Source organism: Mandrillus leucophaeus, unplaced genomic scaffold (genome assembly GCF_000951045.1).
Source record: "Mandrillus leucophaeus isolate KB7577 unplaced genomic scaffold, Mleu.le_1.0 Scaffold70, whole genome shotgun sequence".
NCBI lineage: Eukaryota > Metazoa > Chordata > Mammalia > Primates > Cercopithecidae > Mandrillus > Mandrillus leucophaeus.
Window position 1 is genome coordinate 3,121,290 of NW_012107586.1, and position 23,964 is coordinate 3,145,253.

General features: G+C 45.0%; 1 protein-coding gene across 2 annotated transcripts in view; it reads left to right on the forward strand.

Annotated features, from left to right (window-relative positions):
- Window positions 1–23,738, forward strand: part of ARPC2 (actin related protein 2/3 complex, subunit 2, 34kDa) — a 45,774-nt gene extending 22,036 nt beyond the window's left edge. The window contains exons 5-12 of one of the 2 annotated variants that reach the window (XM_011964577.1): window positions 3,942–3,987; window positions 8,238–8,424; window positions 8,966–9,059; window positions 14,841–14,967; window positions 18,404–18,504; window positions 18,845–18,945; window positions 22,333–22,420; window positions 23,278–23,738. In XM_011964577.1, coding sequence (XP_011819967.1) covers window positions 3,942–3,987; window positions 8,238–8,424; window positions 8,966–9,059; window positions 14,841–14,967; window positions 18,404–18,504; window positions 18,845–18,945; window positions 22,333–22,420; window positions 23,278–23,364 — 831 coding nt within the window. In that variant the 3' untranslated portion in view covers window positions 23,365–23,738. The remainder of the gene's footprint in view (window positions 1–3,941; window positions 3,988–8,237; window positions 8,425–8,965; window positions 9,060–14,840; window positions 14,968–18,403; window positions 18,505–18,844; window positions 18,946–22,332; window positions 22,421–23,277) is intronic. The other variant, XM_011964578.1, reaches the window with a different exon arrangement.
- Window positions 23,739–23,964: the final 226 nt, after the last annotated feature.

Consider the following 23,964-nt stretch of genomic DNA (forward strand, 5'->3'; position numbering starts at 1 on the left):
ACTGCACCCTCAACTTCGCAGGCTCAAGCAGTCCTCTCACCTCAGCCTCCTGAGTGGCTGGGACTACAGGCACGTGCCACCACACCTGGCTTATTTTTTGTTTTGTTTTGTTTTATAGACAGGAGGTTTCACTATGTTGCCCAGGCTAGTCTCAAACTCCTGGGCTCAAGCAGTCCTCCTTCCTGGGCCTCCCAAAGTGCTGGTATTATAGATGTGAGCCACCATGTCCAGGTGCAGCCCTGCTTTGAATTAGCTATAACTACCTGAAAAGAAGTGTCACAGTATTTGAACAGACGTTTTTTAAATTGTGTAATCATTCTCCCCTAGACAGTCTTCACTAGGTGCGAGCCTGCGCAGTGGCATGCACCTGTAGTGCCAACTACTTGGGGGTTCAAGTGGGGAGGATCTCTGGAGCCCAGGAGCTCAAGTCCAGCCTGGACAACATAGTGAGATTCCATCTCAAAAAAGGGAAAAGATCTAAATGCAATAATAATAATCCTGAAAAGAAAGAGTTAAGCTAGATTTCTTATATCTCCTTTCCATTCTGTGCTTTTCTTACAATGGAGCTCCAGAACACATTGCTATTCTTCTAGCCACCACAAGGGTCAAAGAACCAACCCCACCCACTCAAGTGGGTGGAGTAAGTAACATTCATAGTGTTGGAGCAGAGTGCACAGTAAATGGCTCCCTGGGTTGGTTAAACAGTGACCAACCCATGATAACCACAGGAAGCTTATTTGTCACAGGCCATTTTTAAAGGCAGAATGCCTCTGCTGCTGAAGTGGGAAGGTAATGGTGATGAGTGATAGGTTGCCTCCACCCATCTCCTGGTGTCATATTGGGAGAGGGGGTACAAACTGAAAAGTGAATCATGGTTAAAAGTGCAAGTGAAGTAACAAGGAAGTGTTGGCTCGTTTTACCAAGGGGAGGGAGCAAAGCAGTTGAACGTGATATAAATTTGGCTCTCAGTACCTCTTAGATCTCAGAATATTAACTCAGTAAGCTTGAAATTAAACTAAATCTTAGGGGCTTAGGGATTTAAACTAAATCCCTGCCACATCTGACTTCCCCTTCCTCAAAATACCAATAGTATGTGCAACACAGAATTGTAGCTCAGAGGTAGCATGCTGTTTCAAATTCTTGGGATATGCATGTTACGTTTTTAAAAGAAGTGGTATATCAGACGCCTGAAGGTCAAGTCTCTCTGCTACCAACAAACTCTTGTGACCTTGAGCCCCTCCTCTCAGTTCCTCTTCAGTAAAAGAGATACCTCACGGTGGCTGTGTGTTCACCAAATAGGAACTACATGTGGCATTATTTATCTTTTGCCCTTGTATAAAAAAAAGTAATCTTGCCCATTGAAAGTTTCTTCCAGCTATAGGAAAATGGTTAAATAAATATGTGGAATATTAAGAAATTATTGTTCAGCCAGGCACGGAGCCTCATGCCTGTAATCTCAGCACTTTTGGAGGCCGAGGCAGGAGCATCGCTTGAGGCCAAGAGTTCAAGCCCAGCCTGGGCAACGTAGTGCGACCCTGTCTTTGTATATAAATAAATCAGTAGGCAGGGCACAGTGGCTCACGCCTATAATCCCAGCACTTTGGAAGGCCAAGACAAGTGGGTTGCTTGAGGTCAGGAGTTTGAGACCAGCCTGGGCAACATGGTGAAACCCCATCTCTACTAAAAAATATAAAAATTAGCTGAGTGTGGTGGCGGATGCCTGTAATCCCAGCTACTAGGGACGCTGGGGCAGAAGAATTGCCTGAACCCAGGAGGTGGAGGTTGCAGTGAGCCGAGATTGCGCCACTGCACTTCCACCTGGGCGACAGAGTGAGACTCGGTCTCAAAAAAACTAAATTGAAGTAAAATAAAATGTTTGTTTCTTAAGCCACGTCATTCTGGAAGCAGTTTCCACCAGGTGAAGCAGTCACAGTGACAGAGAAAAAAATAGGGAGTCTCAGTCTGGTTTTTGTTGCTATAACAATACCACAGACTGAATAATTTATGAAGAAAATATGTTTATTTGACTCACGTTCTGGGGACTGGGAGGTCCAAGAGCATGGCACCAGCATCTGGCAAGGGCCTTCGTGCCCTTTCCCATCATCCTATAGCAAAGGCAGAAGGGCAAGAGAGGGCCAGACTCACTTTTTTTTTTTCCCTTTGGAGACAGAGTCTCGCTCTGTCTCCCAGGCTGGAGCATACCCAAGCTGGAGTACAGTGGTGCTATCTCGCCTCATTGCAAGCTCCGCCTCCCGGGTTCACACATTCTCCCACCTCAGCCTCCTGAATAGCTGGGACTACAGGCACCCGCCACCATGCCCGGCTAATTTTTTTTGTTTTTGTATTTTTGGTAGACACGGGGTTTCACTGTGTTCGCCAGGATGGTCTCGATCTCCTGACCTTGTGATCCTCCCACCTCAGCCTCCCAAAGTGCTGGGATTACAGGCGTGAGCCACCACACCCGACCCAGACTCACTTTTTTAACAACCCTTCTTGTGATAACAAACCAACTTCCCCTGTAACAACATTAATCCATTCATGAGGGCAGAGCCCCACATGGCCTAATCACCTAATTACCGTCACAGTGGCAATTAAATTTCAACATGTGGCCAGGCATGGTGGTTCACTCCTGTAATCCCAATACCTGGGGAGTCCAAGGTAGAAAGGTCACTTGAGCCCAGAAGTTCAAGGCTGCAGTGAGCTATTGTATCAATGCACTGTAGCCTGGACTACAGAGTGAGACCCTGCTTCCAAAAAAGAATCATCATCATAAATTTTGGCCGGGCGTGGAAAAATTAGCCAGGCACGGTGGTGCACGCCTGTAGTCCCAGCTACTTGGGAGGCTAAGGCAGGAGAATCACTTGAACCCAGGAGGTAGAGATTGCAGCGAGCTGAGATTGTACCACTGCACTCCAGCCTGGACAACAGAGTAAGACTGTGTCTCAAAAAAAAAAAAAACATAAATTTTAACATGAGTTTTCGAAAGGACGTTCAAACCATAGCAGAAGGTATAAAAGGGGTTCTTGGTTTTTTGGGGTTTTTTATTGTTCTTGTCATTTGATTCAAAAACCTGGAAAGTAGCCAGCAGTAGGTTCTGGTTTGGGGGAGAAGACATGTAGAGTGTACAGCCTTCTGGACACCAGTATTAATAACTAGCTAAGATTTCATTCACTGCCCTTTGCCTTAAAAGCTGTCTATGCACTGAGTAATTTTAAAGCATACAAGATCAGCAGACAAACAGATCAGTTCCCAAGAGTCCTGGTTTTTTCTCTTTATTCGCCTGAGTTAGTGGCTCAGCCTGTGCTTAGGTTGATAACTAACAATCTGTTCTCTCACTTGACATTTGGCCTCCTTTTGCTCTCTTGAAAACCAAATGTGATTAAGTACAATGTAGGATCTGGGGAACAGAGAACATATTAAGGATGTAGTCAAGTCCTAAAAAAGTGAAGGATGAACTTTGATTAAAGATTCTCAGCCGGGCGCAGTGGCTCGTTCCTGTAATCCCAGCACTTTGGGAGAATGAGGTGGGTGGATCATCTGAGGTCAGGAGTTCAAGACCAGCCTGACCAACATGAAGAAACCCTATCTCAACTAAAAATACAAAAAAAAATTAGCCGGGCATGGTGGTGCATGCCTATAATTCTAGCTACTTGGGAGGTTGAGGCAGGAGAATCACATGAACGTGGGAGGCGGAGACTGTGGTGAGCTGAGATCGCGCCATTGCACTCCAGCCTGGGCAAAAAGAGATTCTCCTCTCAGTTCTGTGACTTGTTGGTGACTAAATCCACTTGCCCTCTGTCTCTACTTTCCCGTCCACCAAATGAAAGTTAGGAAGGATGCCAACTTAGGAAGAGCTTGACAAGTACAATACTTTAAAAATAATGAAATTATCGTGGCCTTTGGATTAACATATTTGGTTTTGTTTTGTTTTTATTTTCTAGTTATTAAAGAGGGTGTACGGGAGTTTCTTGGTAAATCCAGAATCAGGTATGTAGTCGTGTGAGCAATTATGGAATGGCATGGGAAGAGAGGTGTCCTTTTTATATTATGCTTTTCTTACCCAAAGGATTTCATTTAAATATTATTACAAATATTTCTTCATGAGCCCATTCCTAATTCAACTCCCTCCATAAAAATAGCTTTTAAGAGGCTTTGCTTTGTCCAGTATGGAATACAGTAGGGGTACAAAATTGATGTATGACATTTTTAACATTTACTTGATGGGTCCACATGACTCGTAATCTTTCAGCCAGAGGGCCACATTTGTTTGTTCATGGTGATTAAAATGCCTTTGAAAAGGATGAGCAAACATTGATTCCCACCCTCAGCCCTTAGTAACCTTTTTCTGCACACTACATATTTGGAGAAGGAAGAGGAATATTCACCACACTATTGTGATTTCAAGTAATAAAAATCAGACCCTTTCTTAATCCAGTCTTCTAATAGGTGGTCTCAGCATTCATGGCCAGAGGAATTGAAAGGTACCGTGTCATCCTTGAATAGAACAGCTATGTTATACTGCTGTAAAGGTGGTTTAAAGTGGAAAAACTGGACAGCCTTTTTACCCTGTGATTCAGTGGCATGTCTCAAATTCTGAGGCATTTAGCGGGACCCCAAAGTGAGAACCAGCTAGTAAGACCATTGGAACATAATATTTTTTATTCAACTATTACAACTCTGGTACCTTGATTAGAAAAGTCTTCTAAGAAGGAAGTTCTCTGTCACTCTTAACAGCAGTTACTTGTGCTAGCTTATTTTATCACCTCACCTATTTTTTCAGACAGTGTGATTCTGTTGCCCAGGCTGGAATGCAGTGGTACAGTTACAGCTCACTGCAGCCTCCTCCAAATCTTGTGCTCAAGCAATCCTCCTGCTTTAGCCTCTCCAGTAGCTGGAAACTACAGGCACATGCCACCATACCTAACTAATTTTTTTATTATTTTGTAGAAACAGGGTCTCACTGTCTGCTGCGCAGACTGCCAAAACAGAGTAAGGAGGTCTGAAACTCCTAGCCTCAAGCAATCCACCCACCTCAGCCTCCGCCTCCCAGAGAGTTGGGATTACAGGCATGAGCCACCATACCCAGCACCTTTTTTTTTTTTTTTTTTTTTTTAAATCTCCAAATTGGCGGGATGAATGTGTCACAGAAATAAAAGCCAAGATAACACTGTAGGCTTTTGGCGGAATCAAGGTATTAAAGAAAGAAACAAACAGATCTAGAACAGAAAAGTCGTGTCCAAAGTCTTGGGCATGCTTGTCACAGCCAATATCCTGACATGGAAAGTTTATGTTTCCGTGCCTGAGGCTCCTCCTACCTCCCACTAAATCATAGACATTGCCAGATTGCAGACCCTATCTTCATACAAGTGTAAAATGTAAAAGTGTGTGAAAGTAGTGTCTCAACCAAGTACAGTGGCTCACACCTTTAATCCCAGCACTTCCGGAGGCCAAGGTGGGTGAATTGCTTGAGCCCAGGCATTCAGGACCAGCCTGGGCGACAAAATGAGACCCCTGTCTCGACAAAAAATACAGAAATTAGTTAGGCATGGTGGCAGCCACCTGTAATCCCAGGTAGTCGGGTGGCTGAGGCACGAGAATCGCTTGAACCAAGGAGGCAGAGGTTGCTGTGAGCCGAGATTGTGCCACTGCCCTCCAGCCTAGGCGACAGAGCAAGATTCAGTCTCAAAAAAAAAAAAAAAAAAAAAAAGTAGTGTCTCCCCTCCTCTTTTTTAATGGGTTTTTCTAGGCACGTTTGGAAAACTCAGCAAGTCATACTAGATTTTTACTTCCCTTCATCCTCAGTATATTCTGTTCATCATGTTAGAAGCCTTACTTAAAGACAGACTTTACCTTAGCTATAGTTTTATTTACTTTTGTTTGGCTTCCTAAAACTAGCAAACCTCAGTTCTAAGTATTTTCTTTTTTAATCTAACCTTGTAATCTGTGTGCTTATCTGCTTTTCAAGTACCCAAAATGGAATGATGATTGATATTATTTAATACTGGAGTGCCAAAAATGTGCTAAGTATTATCTGTTGCAAAGATTTAGCCCATCCTCCCAAATAGCCTATGTTCAACAAAAAATACAGAGCTCAGCCGGTCACCGTGGCTCACGCCTGTAATCCCAGCACTGCCGGAGGCCGGGGCAGGCGGATCACCTGCATTCAGGAGTTTGAGACCAGCCTGACCAACATGGAGAAACCCCATCTCTACTAAAAATACAAAATTAGCCAGGCGTGGTGGCGCGTGCCTGTAATCCCAGCTACTCAGGAGGCTGAGGCAGGAGAATCGCTTGAACCTGGGAGGTGGATGTTGTGGTGAGCAGAGATCAGGCCATTGCACTCCAGCCTGGGCAACAAGAGCAAAACTCCGTCTCAAAAAAAAAAAAAAAAAAAAAAAAGATCTCAAGAATGCTTTTGGGAAAAAATGAAATAGTAATGAGGTTTCAGATACTTAGAAGTGTGAAATCCGTACAGTTCTGGTGAAGTTATTCCCGTCAGTTGCCTAGAATATAAAATGATCCTCAGTGATATATACAAATATTCTTGGAAAAACATCTCTAAACCTTTTTTACACTTATTAATCATTTGATTCTATAATCAAGTGTTCCAGCCCGGCTTCTGGGAATTCATAGTGGACATGCTGTAAAGAGGCAGGTCACCCAACGGTTTCAGTCCGTATTCTGCACCCAAATTGATGACCTGTCATGTTCCACACACTTTAAGTACTGTACATTCTTTTAATGCTCACAACAGTCTCCCCTATCTCCACACCCCCTCCCGCCCCCCCTCCTTTTTGTTTGTTTGTTTTGTTTTTTGAGACAGAATTTCACTAGTCTCCCAGGCTGGAGTGCAGTGTCATGATCTCAGCTCATTACAACAACCTCCACCTCCCAGGTTCAAGCAATTCTCCTGCCTCAGCCTCCAGAGTACCTGGGACCACAGGCATGCACCACTGCACCCAGCTAATTTTGTATTTTTAGTAGAGACGGGGTTTTGCCATATTGGCCAGGCTGGTCTCAAACTCCTGACCTCAGGTGATCCGCCCATCTTGGCCTCCTAGAGTGCTGGGAATACAGGTGTGAGCCACTGTGCCCAGGCCACCCTACCTCCCCCGCTTTTTTTTTTAACCGACGAGGGAATTGACAGGCGATTTTTTTTTTTTTTTTCTGGAGACGGAGTCTCACTCTGTTGTGCAGTGGCGCGATCTCAGCTCACTGCAATCTCCACCTTGTGGGTTCAAGTGATTCTCCTGCCTCAGCCTCCCGAGTAGCTAGGATTACAGGTGCCCACCACCACACCTGGCTAGTTTTTTGTTTTTAGTAGAGACAGGGTTTCGCCATGTTGGCCAGGATGGTCTCAAATTCCTGACCTCAAGTGATCTGCCCACCTCAGCCTCCCAAAGTGCTGGGATTACAGGCATGAGCCACCACACCCAGAAGTGTTTTTAAGGTTACAAGATGACAAGGCCAGGATTTGGACCCAGTTCTGTTCAACTCAAAATAGAGGCCCTACACTTATGTGTCATGCTGTATTTGGCAATTCATGTCATTTCTTTGAATCTCCTTTTTCCTCTGTAAAACAGTAACCTTATCTAGCCTGCAGACTTCAAAGCATGGTTATGGAGATCAAATGAAGTAAAATGTTATAAAAAATACTGAAAATTTTACAATGTATACCAATAAAAGCTATTGAAGAGGTGTATACATGAACAGATAGTTGGTTTTTCGACCCTGCCTCCTCATAGTTTGCAGTAGCATGTAGAAGGGTCTGTCGTATTATCACAAAGCTACCCATCTGCTGGCCATATTGATACTTGGCACATTAAACTATCAGAGAAAGATGTGTGGCTCCTTTACAACTGTGTCTGGAAGAGTACATTTCCAATCAGAGTTCCCAGGTTCTGACTTTCTCTCATTACATATTTGTAATTAGTCATCTTTGATACTGATTCAAATTTTTGATTAACATTAATTATATATATTTACAAGAATCTTATAAAAAGATTTTATTTCACCTCATTTTTCCCTGTGAGGTAGATGAAAATAGACTATATTCTACCGAGGTTAAAAGTACAGATAATGAGACAAAGTAAAATGTCAATAGAACCTGAAAAAAAATTTTTTTAATTGCCTCTAGCCTCTGTTCACTTGTTAAGAGATAGTATGCTGCTTTTTGTTTTGTTTTGTTTTTTAAATGTAGCTGCTGGGTTGTTTTTTGGTTTTTTTCCTCCCTCCAGGATACAATGTCTCTTTGCTATACGACCTTGAAAATCTTCCGGCATCCAAGGATTCCATTGTGCATCAAGCTGGCATGTTGAAGCGAAATTGTTTTGCCTCTGTCTTTGAAAAATACTTCCAGTTCCAAGAAGAGGGCAAGGAAGGAGAGAACAGGGCAGTTATCCATTATAGAGATGATGAGACCATGTGAGTACAGAATTTAGTCCTGAAGCCTGGATATGACTGTCACACCACCATGGCACTTACTGAAAGAAATATGGCTTGGTCAGACCTTAAGCTGTATTGTGTGAAAATGTTTTTCTCATAAAATTTATTAAGCCAGGAAGTAGATGATAGGGCAAAAATCAGCCACTCCTCCTACTCTCCAGATACTGAGAGCTGACAGAAGGTGGAAAGAGAATCCAGTGCTTTCTTTTGAGGCACCACTGTTCTGAGTCATGTTTAAGAGTATAACCTGGATAATCAGCAGGCAAGGTGACCATCGGCTCCATGGTATATTTACAAGTCAATAAAATCTACTTCTGATAACTTCCATCTGCTGCCTCTCTTAGGGCATTCATTTTGTGCACTGACTTTGTTGACCATAAATATCGTTTCATTTGGCACACCTTTATATTATGATTTAAGAGATTTGTGACTTTAGCCTTCTGATGCACTTGTAGATCAAGTTATTGACAAAACCCCATTCTGATTCTGTACTTATCCTCATGGGTTTTGTTCCCCTCAGGTATGTTGAGTCTAAAAAGGACAGAGTCACAGTAGTCTTCAGCACAGTTTTTAAGGATGACGACGATGTGGTCATTGGAAAGGTGTTCATGCAGGTATGGAGCAGACATCTTGGGGGAAAACCATGCATGGCGACTTACACCTTTGCACCCAAACATACCATGAGCATAGGAAAGAGATCTAGCAGCTCTATTGATGTTAGGATTTTTTTTTTTTCCTGAGACGGAGTTTCGCTCTTGTTGCCCAGGCTGGAGTGCAATGGCGCGATCTCGGCTCACTGCAACCTCCGCCTCCCGGGTTCAAGCAATTGTCCTGCCTCAACCTGCCGAGTAGCTGGGATTATAAGCATGTGCCACCACGCCCGCCTAATTTTGTATTTTTAGTAGAGACGGGGTTTCTCCATGTTGGTCAGGCTGGTCTCCAACTGCCAACCTCAGGTGATGCCCATCTCAGTCTCCCAAAGTGCTGGGATTACAGGTGTGAGCTACCGCGCCCAGCCTTGACGTTAGAATTTGTTGAAGATTTAATAGACAACTCCCACAAAACTCAGTGAATGTTTTTTGTTGCTGTTGTTGTTGTTTTGAGATGGAGTCTTGCTCTGTTACCAGGCTGGAGTGCAGTGGCATGATTTCAGCTCACTGCAACCTTCGCTTCCCGGGTTCAAGCGATTCTCCTGCTTCAGCCTCCCAAGTAGCTGGGATTACAGGCGCCCACCACCACACCCAGCTAATTTTTGTACTTTTAGTAGACATGGGGTTTCACCATGTTGGCCAGGATGGTGTCGATCTCCTGACCTTGTGATCCGCCCGCCTCAGCCTCCCAAAGTGCTGGGATTACAGGCATGAGCCCCTGCGCCCAGCCTAATCTTTTTTTTCTCAGTGGTTCTAGTTTTGCAGGACAAAACTAAAGGGTGAGTTGAGAATTAAGCATACTAACTATGAATGAATATTATGTATCCTTCCTACTGTGGGGTCTTTGACCTAAAACTTTGTCAGGTTTCCTAACCCTAACCTCTTGTGTTTCCTCAGATTTCTAGTAAGTTCTGCTTTTGGTTTGGTCCTAAGATCTTTTCAGAATGGGCTCTGTAGCCAATTCTTTGGTAGTAGATAATGTACGAACAGGTAGAGTTGTTGAACTGACAGACTGAGCCTGAGTTTGGGTGATGGGTCAACATATAGTACTTCCCTCACAGGAAGTTCATCTTAAGAAGAGTCATGAGAGGCCAGGCGCGGTGGCTCACACCTGTAATCCCAGCACTGTGGGAGGCCAAGGTGGGCAGATCACAAGGTCAAGAGATCGAGATCATCCTGGCCAACATAGTGAAACCCCATCTCTACTAAAAAAGTACAAAAAATTAGCCAGGCATGGTGGCAGGCACCTGTAATCCCAGCTACTTGGAAGGCTGAGGCAGGAGAATCACTTGAACCCAGGAAGCAGAGGTTGCAGTGAGCCAAGATCGTGCCATTGCACTCCAGCCTGGGGAAAAAGAGCGAAACTCCATCTCCAAAAAAAAAGAGTCATGAGAGTGAGCAGGGCATTTTGTAATTGGATTTTTGGTGTAGTTGTATTCAGGTCATTGTGTACCAATCTGCTGGCCAGTTAGTTGCTGGCTCTAGAATGGACATGAGAGTTCATTGGTCAAGTGACATTCAGGCTGGTTTCTTCTGAGATGGCTCAGCATTCAAAATCGAGTACAATGGTAAAATTTTTTTAAAACGTTACTACCTTCATTCTGTTCCTTGGCAGGGTGGTAAAGATTTTTAAATTCTGAAGCAGAATCTCTTTTGCCAAATAGAAAGACAACTGTGCTTAAACAGTAAAGATACCTTGCGTAGCCTTCTAAGTGGCTAGGGAAATCTTCAAAAGTGATATTCTCAATTGCTCCATCCCTAGTGGGTTTTGTGTTTTGGCTAATTAATCAGAAACTCTAGTTTGGGGAAAAATTGGAATATTGACACTTCAGCATTTGCTAGTGCTGAACTTGATGAAAGAATATAAAAACATACACATATCTCTTGGGTCCTAAAATAAGCCTCTAGATAGGCATTTCATGTGTTTTTATGCAAAATTGACAGGGGAATTAAATGCAGTACCTCAGAAATTGGGCTAAATCCAGAGTCACTAACTTTTAAAGCTCTGAAGTATGTATTTAGATTTGGCTGGTTTTTTACCAATCTTACTCCATTTTATTCCAGGAAACAACTTATTTCTATACTTTAAACAGATCTTATCTTGGAGAGTGTACTGGAGATTTGTTCCTTAGGAGAATTTTGTGTATTATTTTTTGGCATATGAATTTAAATGCCTCCTTCAGGGTACCTGTGGTAGGTCGCTTACCTAAAAGGGAAGACAAAGCCTCTTCTGCATTTTGACACTAACAGGATCTCTAGATAGTAACTGGCCTTGTGCAGTGCTAGACTCAGGAAGTCATCTGCCCTGCCACCCTTTCCAAATGCAGAGGCTGAGGTAATTTGTTGGAAATGACCATCAAAAACTGGACTTTTGCTGGATTTTCCCAAAAAATAAATAGAACTTTTTCCTAGGCCTGGAATTGTAAATTTCTAGGAAAAAGAATGAGGGTCACCTGGCACAGAAAGTTGTACCCTGGGAACACTGTTTGAAGTTCCTCATGGTCACTAGTCTACTAGTTGCCAGCCTTTGTGGCCTTTCCCTTCCAGCATTCACATCCAGCCTGATCAGAATTCAAGTCTTGCTTTTGTCATTTGGCAAGCAGACTCTGAGGGATGCTTTTCCCCTCTCAGAAAAAGACAGGAAGTTTATTCCTCCACTCTCATGGATGTCTTACTGTTAGTGGTATGGGCGTTGATCAGCTGAGTACTGGAGAATGTCTGATAGAAGCCATCATTTCAACGCTTATTCCATGAAAAGCAGTAGGACCAGTAATCATGCTTTTGGAGATTAGCTTATGGTGGACTAGAATTCTTTTCATATTATAATTTTTTAAAGCCAAGTTAGTACTAAATAACCAGGAAGAGTTAAGTGGAAACCACCGGTTTCTGTATGTTCAGGGACAAAGACACAAGCATCTGCCTCTTAGGCAGTTGTAAAGACGTTATTTTAAGGGCCGTTTCTGCCTGTTTGCATGTGTGGTTGTGTCTGTAGGATATTTTCCTGAACTGGGAACACTGAGTCCAAGTTCAGTAATTTTGGTAGATATTGCCAAACTCTTCTCCATCAGAGTAGTAGCATTTTATCATCCACCAGTGATGGATAGAAGTGTCTGTTTTCCCAGAGTATGTTGTCAGCTTTTGGGTTTCTCCTAATCTGATAGGTTAAAAGTGATGTCTCTGTTCACTTATGAATGAGGTCAGAACATCTTTTCTTACATTGTAGACCATTTGATTTTCTTACGAAGTGTCTCTTTATGCCTTTACCCATTGTTCTGTGGGGTTATTGAGCTTCTCAATTTCTTTATGTACTAGGGAGAGTAGCCTTTCATCTGTGATTAAGAGTTGAAATATTTTCTCCCGTTTGTCATTGGACCTTGGTTTGTGGGGTTTTTTCCCCCATGTGGAAGTTTGTTTTTGCATAATCACATTAATCATTCTTGCCTTTTATGGCTTCCAGATTTTGAGTAAAGGGGTAGAAAACCCTTCCCTACTCCAAGGTTATAAGGAAATTTACCTGTTATTTTCTGGGTATTTTTACAGTTACATATTTTATACATGATTTTTTATTTGTTGAGACCTCCTCTTGGTATATGGTATGAAAGAATAATCTTTTTTTTTTTCTAAATGGCTATCCAGTGGTTCCAGTAGCAATTATTTCCATGTTTACACCCCTGATTTAAGATGCTACCTTTATCGTATGCTAAATTCCTTGTATATATTTGAATTTATTCTGAACTTCCTATGATAAATAGTAGTTTGGAAGAGAGAAATAGTCTGAAGCTCAAAAGACGTCCTAGCCAGGAGAGTAAAAAGACAATATTGCTGAATTACATGTAACAAAGATGCCAGTGAAGATGGAGGACTGTTTGGGTGTGTTTGTTTTAAAGTTTTATTTGGGAGAGAGAACCGAGGAGAAGCAAAGACGTCAGATAATCTAAAGAATAGTCCAGCCAAAAATTAGCCGGGGATGGTGGCACACGCCTGTAATCTCAGCTACTCGTGAGGCCGAGACATGAAAATTGCTTGAACCCGGGAGGTGGAGGTTGCAGTGAGCCAGGATCGCGCCTCTGCTCTCCAGCCTGGGTGATAGAGTGAAACCCTGTCTCAAAAAAGAAAGAAAGAGTAGGCCCAAACCAGAAACAGATTGTTGACCGAGTCTTAAATATATTATTTTCCATATACAAAACTAATGAGTGCTAATAAGTCACCACTGGTTTATAAATACCCTATCTCATTGTGAATACCACATGTACCTGTGAATTGGAGCCTTAGAGATACTTAATAAACACAAGAAAATGCCAGCAGTTACATATCTGTTCTGTTTAATTCCTTAAGACTGAAAAGTAAAACCAGTAGAAGTTAAAAAGCTTCTTAACCCCTTTGTAGAATAAAAAATGTTTTCTAGAGAAGGGTGATTGTAGAAGCTTTGCTCTAGAAATTTCCATTTGGGATAATCTTGACTCCTTCCCTTCCTTTGCAGATATTTTTCCTTTCGGGCAGAAAATCTGTTCAAAAGGGGACTAATCTAACCCAGCTTATGGTCATTTCTTTTCCTACTTAAAGCTTGGTAGTGTTAGCATGAGAGGCAGTTTGTGAAATCGGTGAGGTCCCAGGCTAGGCATTGCGGCTCCTCAGCCATCATCTTTCCTTTGCCACTAATTGCTGAGAGGGTTTGCTCATCAGTGTGTATTCTTCCTGCCTGCAACTGAAAACAGCCCTTGCCTATTCCTGTACAGTGTGATGATACTAAACCAGCTTGGATAGAAGCACTTGCATTCTCTCAGCAAGGCATATGCTGCATAGCCTCTTTGAAGGACAGAGGAATAAATTACAAAGATAAATTAAGCAGGATCTTTGATTTGAACTCATAATGTGTTAGGGGGGCCAGATGCATTAATGAATAGTAAAATGTCATAGTAGAGGTTTGTAGAAAAGACATGGCAGCTCCAGCAAGAGAGCAGTACCTGCCTGGGTTTGTTGGAGATGGTGTTAGGAGGTGGTATTGGAGCAGCAGTAGAAGGGCACTGCAGGCCACATGACTGTAACCATGCCTTCAGAACTCCTAAAACAAGAGACCTTGGAGAGTCCTTGGCTGCATCCTCCTGCTATCTATCATCGTCGAAGGCCCGCTTGATGAATTTGGATCATCCAGTTTTACTGGCATTGCTAGAAAATCTACTTCTGTTCTTGCAGATATGGCTGAGAGAAGGAAGTCTTGTATTACTTGTCTATTTACATAGGAATGCATGGACTATAGAAGCTTCAGGTTTGGAGATTGAAACATAGAAGGAAGGGCTTCCTTTATGAGCACCAAGACAGCTCAGCTTCTTTCATTCCATTGTCTTCTGTCCCCAAGAAGAGCTTAAGTTTGCTCTAAAGATTTTATTGATGAATTCTAAATAGCAACAGGATCCTCAGTGAAAAAAGACTCATGCAAAGTCCCAGAGCCTAGAGAAAGTATGGTAGTTTATCACCTATGTTGGTCCAAGGGAAAAGGATTATCACTACTTTTCATCACGTTTTGAAGATCTGGCTTATTACTTTGAAGTCTCTTCCTTTTGAATCTGAAGTGCAGTGGCAGCAGCTAGCACTTGTAATATTTCAGGCTTGGTGTAGTTTATTTGTAACCTCCTGCTGCTCTGGAGGGCTACAAAGGTCACACCGCATAGAACAAACCCCATAGCTTGAGTTGCCACTCATCTTACACCCACTTCTCTTCTGGTTGCTTTTGCTTTGTCTTGGCAGGAGTTCAAAGAAGGACGCAGAGCCAGCCACACAGCCCCACAGGTCCTCTTTAGCCACAGGGAACCTCCTCTGGAGCTGAAAGACACGGACGCCGCTGTGGGTGACAACATTGGCTACATCACCTTTGGTGAGCAGGGTGCACTTGCTGCTTGCATGCCGCTTTAATGAGTTCACACAGAATACCTAAATCTGCACAGAACCTTGGTTAACATTTTAAGGTAGGCAAAAGCAGGCGTACCAAGTTGTTCCTGTTGCCATTGCTGTGACTAAAGGAGGGATGTCACAGGGTATTAATCACAGAGCATGCCATATGCTATTTTTGTACAGTAATCATTTCCTTTATTTTTTTCCCCGTTTTTCTTAAATCTTAAAAATAAGACTGAATTCTGATATCAAGAGTTAAGGTCCCTTCGGTAGCTCAGCTGGTGGAGTGGAGGACTGTAGCTACTTCCTCAGTAGGAGATGTCCTTAGGTCACTGGTTTGATTCCAGCTTGAAGGAGTACAAGTACAGTTTTGGCCAGGCATGGTGGCTCACGGCTGTAATCCCAGCACTTTGGGAAGCCAAGGCAGGCGAATCACAAGGTCAGGAGATCGAGACCATCCTGGCCAACATGGTGAAACTCTGTCTCTACTAAAATACAAAAAAAAAAATTAGCTGGGCATGGTGGCACACGCCTGTAGTCCCAGCTACTTGGGAGGCTAAGACAGGAGAATTGCTTGAACCGGGGAGGCGGAGGTTGCAGTGAGCTGAGATCGCACCACTGCACTCCATCCTGGCAACAGAGCAAGACTCAGTCTCCAAAAAAAAAAAAAGAGTTAAGGAGTCTGGGTACAGTGTCTCACGCCTATAATCCTAACACTGTGGGCAGATCACCTGAGGTCAGGAGTTCGAGACCACCCCGGCCAACATGGTGAAACTCCGTCTCTACCAAAAAAAAAAAAACACAAAAAAAAATTAGCTGGGCGTGGTGGCATGTGCCTGTAATCCCAGCTAGTCGGGAGGCTGAGGCACAAGAATCCCTTGAACCCAGGAGGCAGAGGTTTCAGTGAGCCAAGATCACACCATTGCACTCCAGCCTGGATGACAGAGTGAGACCTTGTCTCAAAAAGAAAAAAAGTTAAGGATAGGCCAGGCACAGTGGCTCATGCCTGTAATCCCAGCACTCTGGGAGCCCGAGGTGGTTGTGTCGCTTGAGTCCAAGAGTTTGGGACCAGCCTGGATAGCATGGCGCAACCTCATCTCTACAAAAAGCCAGGGGCCAGGCACAGCAGCTCACGCCTGTAATCGCAGCACTTTGGGAGGCCAAGGCGAGCAGATCACTTGAGGTCGGGAGTTCAAGACCAACCTGGCCAACATGGTGAACCACATCTCTACTAAAAATAAAAAAATTAGTTGGACATGGTGGCATGTGCCTATAGTCCCAGCTACTTGACCAGGTGAGGCATGAGAATTGCGTAAACCTGGGAGGTGGAGGTTGCAGCAAGCTGAGATCGTCCTGCTGTGCTACAGCCTGGGAGACTGTCTCAAAAAAAAAAAAGATAGCTAGACATGATGTTGCATGACTATAGTCATAGCTACTTGAGAGGCTGAGGTGGGAGGATCACTTGAACCCAGGAGGTCGAGGCTGCAGTGAGCTGTGATGGCACCACTACACTCCAGCCTGGGTGACAGAGTGAGACCCTGTCTTATCAGAAAAAGGAGTTAGGAAGAGAAACCACCTAAGCAGCCAGATGGTGGTTCTCTGTCATTTGGCAATTCTTGGTTTTTTGCTTATTAGGCCCAAGCTCCAGCCATGGTCCACTTACTCCACTTTTCCATGGAGTAAATTCAGGTCTTCCTTCAGTTGCTCCAGCCTCATGCACTGGCTGATTAGGATAGCTTACAGTTTGGAATTAACAGCTCATTCACACTGCACCCGATGCCACTGGAATGTCTCCTTTGTGAAATGTAATTTAATTCACCTCAGTGGTAAAGGTGAGCCTGTTTATTGGTGATGAATCTGTTGATTTACCAAATTTCATTAAATCTAAACAATACACTTTTTTCTTTTTTCTTTCTCTCTGTCACCCAGACTGGAGTGCAGTGGTGTGATCTCGGCTCACTGCAACCTCCGCTTCCCAGGCTCAAACAATTCTCGTGCCTCAGCTTCCCGAGTAGCTGGGACTATAGGCGCATGCCACCACACCCAGCTAATGTTTGTATTTTTAGTAGAAACGGGGTTTCCGGCCGGGTGTGGTGGCTCACGCCAGTAATCCCAGCACTTTGGGAGGCCGAGGCGGGCAGATCACGAGATCAGGAGATCGAGACCATCCTGGCTAACACAGTGAAACCCCGTCTCTACTAAAAATACAAAAACTTAGCCAGGCGTGGTGGCAGGCACCTGTAGTCCCAGCTACTTGGGAGGCTGAGACAGGAGAATGGCGTGAACCTGGGAGGCGGAGCTTGCAATGAGCCGAGATCACGCCACTGCACTCCAGCCTGTGCGACAGAGCAATACTCCGTCTCAAAAACAAAACAAAACAAAACAGGGTTTCCCTATTGGCCAGGCTGATCTCAACTCCTGGCCTCAAGCGATCCACCCACTTCAGTCTCCCAAAGTGCTGGGATTACAGGCATGTGCCACCGCGCCCAGCCAGCTATACCATTTTTTTCAAGTTTTTATCTTTGAAGCTGGGGTGCGTCTTACAATTCATGGCATGTCATAGTTTAATTGGCAGCATTTTTCTCTTGTGGTATATAAAATTATGGCAGACTTAGAGTCATAGCCTCCCAAGTAGCTGAGATTATACAGGCACATGCCATCACATGTGGCTAATTTTTATATTTTTAGTAGAGATGGGGTTTCACCATGTTGCCCAGGCTGGTCTCGAACTCCTGATCTCAGATGATCCACCCACCTCAGCCTCCCAAAGTGCTGGGATTACAGGCGTGAGCCACCGCCCCCGGCCTCACACAGGTCTTTAGGTGGCTGGTGCCACAGGGTTGGACTTCAGTCAGGCCCAGTCAGAGCAGCTCCTCTTGCCTGGCCTATCATGAGGGTTCAGGTCCTTATACCTTATTGTCTGTTTTCACAGTGAGAATATGGGAAATTCTCTGGCATCTATTTTCTGGGAAGGTTTACTCTATTTCAGCACCAAGGACCTAAGACAGGCAGCTGCATTTCCTAATCCTGATTCCTTAAGGTAAACTGTTATAGCCAGTTAGTGTAATCCTGGAGTGTGATCCTGGAGTGTGCCCAGCTGCACAGGCAGGAGCTAGTACATGTGTGGCAGACAGGGAATAGATTTCAAAATGCACAGCTGCAGAATCCAGGACTAGAATGAAGGCCTAGAGTCAAGCCCTGTTTTTCATCATGGGCTCCTCCATTCACGCTCATTGACACCTTTCCTGGCCATGCTGTTTATCCTTCCATGTCAAGAAAAAACCCTGACAAAGCCTGGTAATACTGACACAAGTGGAGGGTACTTCAGCAGAGAGGGAGTGAAGTTCACTAGGCTGTTGTTCTTCCCCACCCTTTGGCATTCGTGTTGGGTCCTAACGCCTTGTGTCTTCCACCTTCAGTGCTGTTCCCTCGTCACACCAATGCCAGCGCTCGAGACAACACCATCAACCTGATCCACACATTCCGGGACTACCTGCACTACCACATCAAGTGCTCTAAGGTGAGGGGGGTGCCAGCATCTCAGCCGCTATGCTCTGGGTCTTTTCCTCCACCAGAACTCATGACAAAAAGTCATTCTGTTAGTCTAGGCTGTGGATATTGACTCTTACGTAGATAATTCTAGAGGCTTCAAGAAACCATGGTCTTTCTTCATCAAGCCACTGTCCCCCACCCCTCCCCGTAGCAGAGATGAATATTTGTTTCCAGAATTGCTCACCTTCCTGCTTTGCTGCAGGGCCTGGGTCAGTCCCAGGGTGTATGTTCCCAAACGCCTCTGATGAAAGCAAAGCTATCTTTCTAGACCGTGACTGTGCTTCAGTACCTGTTATGTTTGTTCCCAGGCCTATATTCACACACGTATGCGGGCAAAAACGTCTGACTTCCTCAAGGTGCTGAACCGCGCACGCCCAGATGCTGAGAAAAAAGAAATGAAAACAATCACGTAAGTTAGGCAGCACTCCAGCAGGACCACCTTCCTCTCCTGAGTCACTGAGAAGGAAGCAGTGGGTGCTGGTGGCCTGGTCCTCCATGTGTCTGGGCACTGGCTACATGTGAGGCCAGCAGGGCTAAGTAGATAAAACAAAGGTGGGATTCCAGGTTTTCAGTGCTGTATAGGCCCAGATGGGTTTCCTTGTTTCCATATCTTTGTGAACTCTGAGAATGGCAGCTAGGAAATAAAGTTTACCAAGAGACTGTTGTTTTTGGGCCTGAGTTACAAGGTCAGTCTTGTGCTTCTGGTGTTCTTTCTGGAGAGATGGAAGAAGTTGCTTAGGGACCTTTAATTGGGTAAATAGTCCTGACGCCGCCCACTAAGCGTTCTTTCCCTGGTGCACTCTCAGCGGGAAGTTTGCATGCAGAGGAAAGTTCTCTTTATCGAGGATAGAATTGAGGAGAGCCCTGATGGGCACAGTGGCTCACGCCTGTAATTCCAGCACTTTGGGAGGCTGAGGCAGGTGGATCACGAGGTCAGGAGTTCAGGCCTAGCCTGGCCAAGATGGTGAAACCACATCTTTACTAAAAATACAAAAAAAATTAGCCGGTCGTGGCAGGCGCCTGTAATCCCAGCTACTCAGGAGGCTGAGGCAGAGAATTGCTTGAGCCCAGGAGACAGAGGTTGCAATCAGCTGAGATTGTGCCACTGCACGCCAGCCTGAGCAACAGTGAGACTTCGTCTCAAAAAAAAAAAAAAAATTTTTTTTTTTTTTTTTTTGAGGAGAGCCCTAAATAGGGGTGTGGCTCTGCATGCAGGAAAGGCGAGCATGGCCTAGAGCCTAGAGAGTTCCGTCTCTGTGAAAGGTGCCAGACCTTGGTTCTTCTGATGAAATTCAGGCAATCCTGTCCTTAAGATACAGTAATGGTGTTCATCTGCTGTTTTTTTGTTTTGTTCGTTTGTTTGTTTGGTGGGGGTAGTTGGGGGAGACAGAGTCTCATTCTGTCACCCAGGCTGGAGTGTAGTCCAGACCTTGGTTCTTCTTCTGATGAAATTCAGGCAATCCTGTCCTTAAGATACAGTAATAGTGTTCATCTGCTGTTTTTTGGTTTTGTTTGTTTGTTTGTTTGTTTGGTGGGGGGAGCTGGGGGAGACAGAGTCTCATTCTGTCGCCCAGGCTGTAGTGTAGTCCAGACCTTGGTTCTTCTTCTGATGAAATTCAGGCAATCCTGTCCTTAAGATAAGGTAATAGTGTTCATCTGCTGTTTTTTTGTTTTGTTTGTTGTTTTTTTGGTGGGGGGAGTTGGGGGAGACAGAGTCTCATTCTGTCGCCCAGGCTGGAGTGTAGTGGCGCAATCTCAGCTCACTGTAACCTCCACCTCCCAGGTAGCTGGGACTACAGGTGCACGCCGCCACGCCCAGCTAATTTTTTGTATTTTAGTGGAGATGGGGTTTCACCATGTTGCCTGGGCTGGTCTCAAACTCGTGATCTCAGTCAATCCGCCCACCTCGGCCTCCCATCTGCTGTGTTTTGTACCAGTTGAACTAAAAGTCTTGAGATCATAAGCCTCCCTAACAGCCAGTGTATTTGCCAGCACCCCGGTACTGTTGGTGTTTGTTTTGTTGTTTTGTTGTTTGTTTTTTGAGATGGAGTTTCGCTCTTGGAGCACAGGCTGGAGTGCAGAGGCACAATCTTAGCTTACTACAACCTCTGCCTCCTGGATTCAAGCAAATTCTCTTGCCTCAGCCTCCACAGCAGCTGGGACTACAGGCTTGCACCACTAAGCCTGGCTAATTTATTTGTATTTTTAGTAGAGTCAGGGTTTCACCATTTTGGCCAGGCTGGTCTTGAACTCCTGACCTCGTGATCCGCCCACTTCAGCTTCCCAAAGTGTTGGGATTACAAGCGTGAGCCACCGCGCCTAGCCCAGTACTCTGTGATCCCCAGCCTGGAGTGCAGTGGTGCAATCTTGCCTCACTGCAGGCTCAACCTCCTGGGCTCAAGCAATCCTCCCACCTCAGCCCCCCAAGTAGCTGGGACCACAGGCGTGCACCATCACAGCTGGCTAATTTTTTAATTTTTGTGGAGACAGGATTTCACCATGTTGTCCAGGCTGGTCTCGAACTCCTGGACTCAAGTGATCCTCCCACTTCAGCCTCCCAAAGTGTTGGAATAACAGACATCAGCCACCGCACCTGGCCCAGCACTCAGTACTCTTGAGGCAAAGTTTTAGTGGGTGTGGTATGCCTAGAGCTTTACACTCTCTCTCTTGCATTTGAGGGCTCTTCTACCAAGTTAGTTTCTGCTGCCATTTGAAAGGATGAGAAAGAGATCCAAGGACCTGAGCAGTAGGTGAGGGTTTTCAGACATCCTCAAAATGCAGTTTAAGGCAGGGTGTGGTGGCTCACCCTTGTAATCCCAGCACTTTGGGAGGCCGAGGCGGGCGGATTACCTGAGGTCAGGAGTTGGAGACCAGCCTGACCAACACGGAGAAACCCCATCTCTACTAAAAATACAAAATTAGCTGGGCATGGTGGTGCATGCCTGTAATCCCAGCTACTCTGGAGGCTGAGGCAGGAGAATCGCTTGAACCCAGGAGGCAGAGGTTGCGGCGACTGAGATTGCACCATTGCACTCCAGCCTGGGCAACAAGAGCGAAACTCGGTCTCAAAAAAAAAAGAAAAAAAGCAGTTTAAGTCACCCCAACTTCTTTAGGTAAAGGCCTGTCTCTGTAGCAGTTCAGAGAAGAGTGTCCAAATGCCATGCAATGAAATAGCAGCATCGTTTCTTTTCTGCAGCTTCTTGGGCAGATCCTTAAATGGGCAAAGTAACCAACAAGGTGGGTGGGCAGGTGAGAGGATGTGCTCTTGCTGCTCCTCCAGAACCTGGTCTCCATCCTGGTGTCTGCATTTTCCCCTTTCCCTGCTTGCTCTACGCAGGAGTGCTTTTCTCATCAGGTACTTGTTTGGTGACCTGGAGTGTGAGGCAGCGAATTTCATGCTGCTTTCAGGGCCCAGTAGACAGGCAGTTGAGTAGAGGCCAAGAGGTAAACTGGCAGCAAGGTACAGTGAGAGGGAAGCCTAACCTGGCAGCCTGTGGTAACTGGACTGGAAGGCTGGGCATCATAATAGTCTCGGGGCTGCCGGCATCACCTTTGGCACTGGTAGCTGCTTGTGCATCCAGGAGGAAGGCCTTTCAGGCAGCTGCTGCCCGATTCCACAGCCAGCAGGCAGTCTTGGGAGTCCCTGCCCAGTGAGTGCAGTTGTGTAGCGGGCAGGGATAGCTTCCTGTCCTGGTGAGAGACCCAGGAAAGGATGAATCCTTGAAATGAACAGACTGTATATAAGTCTCCTCTCTGGGACTTAGAAAGAGCAACTTTGCCTTCTTCTGTGCTGCAGCTTCTCTTTGGCAGAGTTGGGCCCCAGAAAGGAGAAGCAGGAGACAAACAGCTACATCCACCCTGAAAACCAGATTATGTTACTAATGGTGGGTAGGAGTTAAGTGACTCAGCTGTGGGCAGAAGCCAGGAACTCTCGATGGGCTGCCCAGAATTGAACACTCATGAGCTTTTCATTTGGAGAGAAGGATAATAAGGTGTAGCTTCATTTTGGAATGAGTGATACATCCAAGGCAGGGAAAATGTAGAGCCCGTGTTTTTGCCCTGATTTCCCATAGTTCTCAGCTCTAGCTTCCAGGCTGCTTTCCCAGATGCTGTTAGGTACCAGTTAGAGGCTCTGTCCTTGAGGACCACCTAGCCCGTCTGGAGAAGTATTGGGTGGAACAGGACACCACAATTCAGGAGCCTCGAACCAGGCGGGTGTTGTATAAGCCAGAGGAGGAGTCACCACGTGATAGCAGAAATACCTTTAGCCTTGGAAGTTCTGAGGATTGCTTTGAACCAGCCACCTGCCTTCATGGTGAGAGATGAAGGAACTGCTATCTGGGAACCCTGAGAGGTATATGCTGTGTAGGAGGAGCTGACAAATGAGGTAGTACTAAGACAATGGTTGAGCCTAGTCAGAAATTCAGGTACATCTAGGCCATCCAGAAATTATGGACAAGTGATTCTTCTATCTAACTTGGTACATTGAATGTCCTTATGGGCTTAACACTGATATTCCTGGGCATCCGAAGTATCCAATAGGAAGGAAGAGCTGGTGAAACCGTTCTGTGAAAGCCAGATTTTAGCCCATGTCCTGTGGTTCCAGTGCCTCTGCTTAAGGAATCTAGCCCTTTCCACCTTTCATTTGGTGTTTCTTTGGGATCCCATCTAGTCTAGGAGTGTGGGATGGGAGGAAAGGGCAGCCAGAAACTGACCTTCGCACTTATCTCTCCTTTTGAAGGGGGAAGACGTTTTCATCCCGCTAATCTTGGGAATAAGAGGAGGAAGCGGCTGGCAACTGAAGTCTGGAACACTTGCTACTGGATAATCGTAGCTTTTAATGTTGCACCTCTTCAGGTTCTTAAGGGATTCTCCGTTTTGGTTCCATTTTGTACACGTTTGGAAAATAATCTGCAGAAACGAGCTGTGCTTGCAAAGACTTCATAGTTCCCAAGAATTTAAAAAAAAAAAAAAAAAAGAATTCCACTTGATCAACTTAATTCCTTTTCTTTATCTTCCCTCCCTCACTTCCCTTTTCTCCTACCCTCTTTTCCAAGCTGTTTCGCTTTGCAATATGTTACTGGTAATGAGTTGAAGGATAATGCAATCCTAACTTGTTTTCTCCTAAGTATTTGAGTTCAAAACTCCTGTATCTAAAGAAATACGGTTGGGGTCATTAATAAAGAAAATCTTTCTATCTTACATGAGAATTTACTGGGTTTCTGGACTGCGGGTCCAAAGTGAGAAGAGAAGGAAGGAAGAAGTATAGACCTATACTGCCCTTGAACCTGCAAACCTAAGCTGGGAAGCCCTAGTTTCAGGAGCCCATCAGGTTTAGGTCCTCACTTCCTCTAGAGGAGAGAATGGCTGGCCAGTGAACTATATTTAAACTCCTCCCCTCCCGACCGGGAGACAGGGTCTCGTTGCC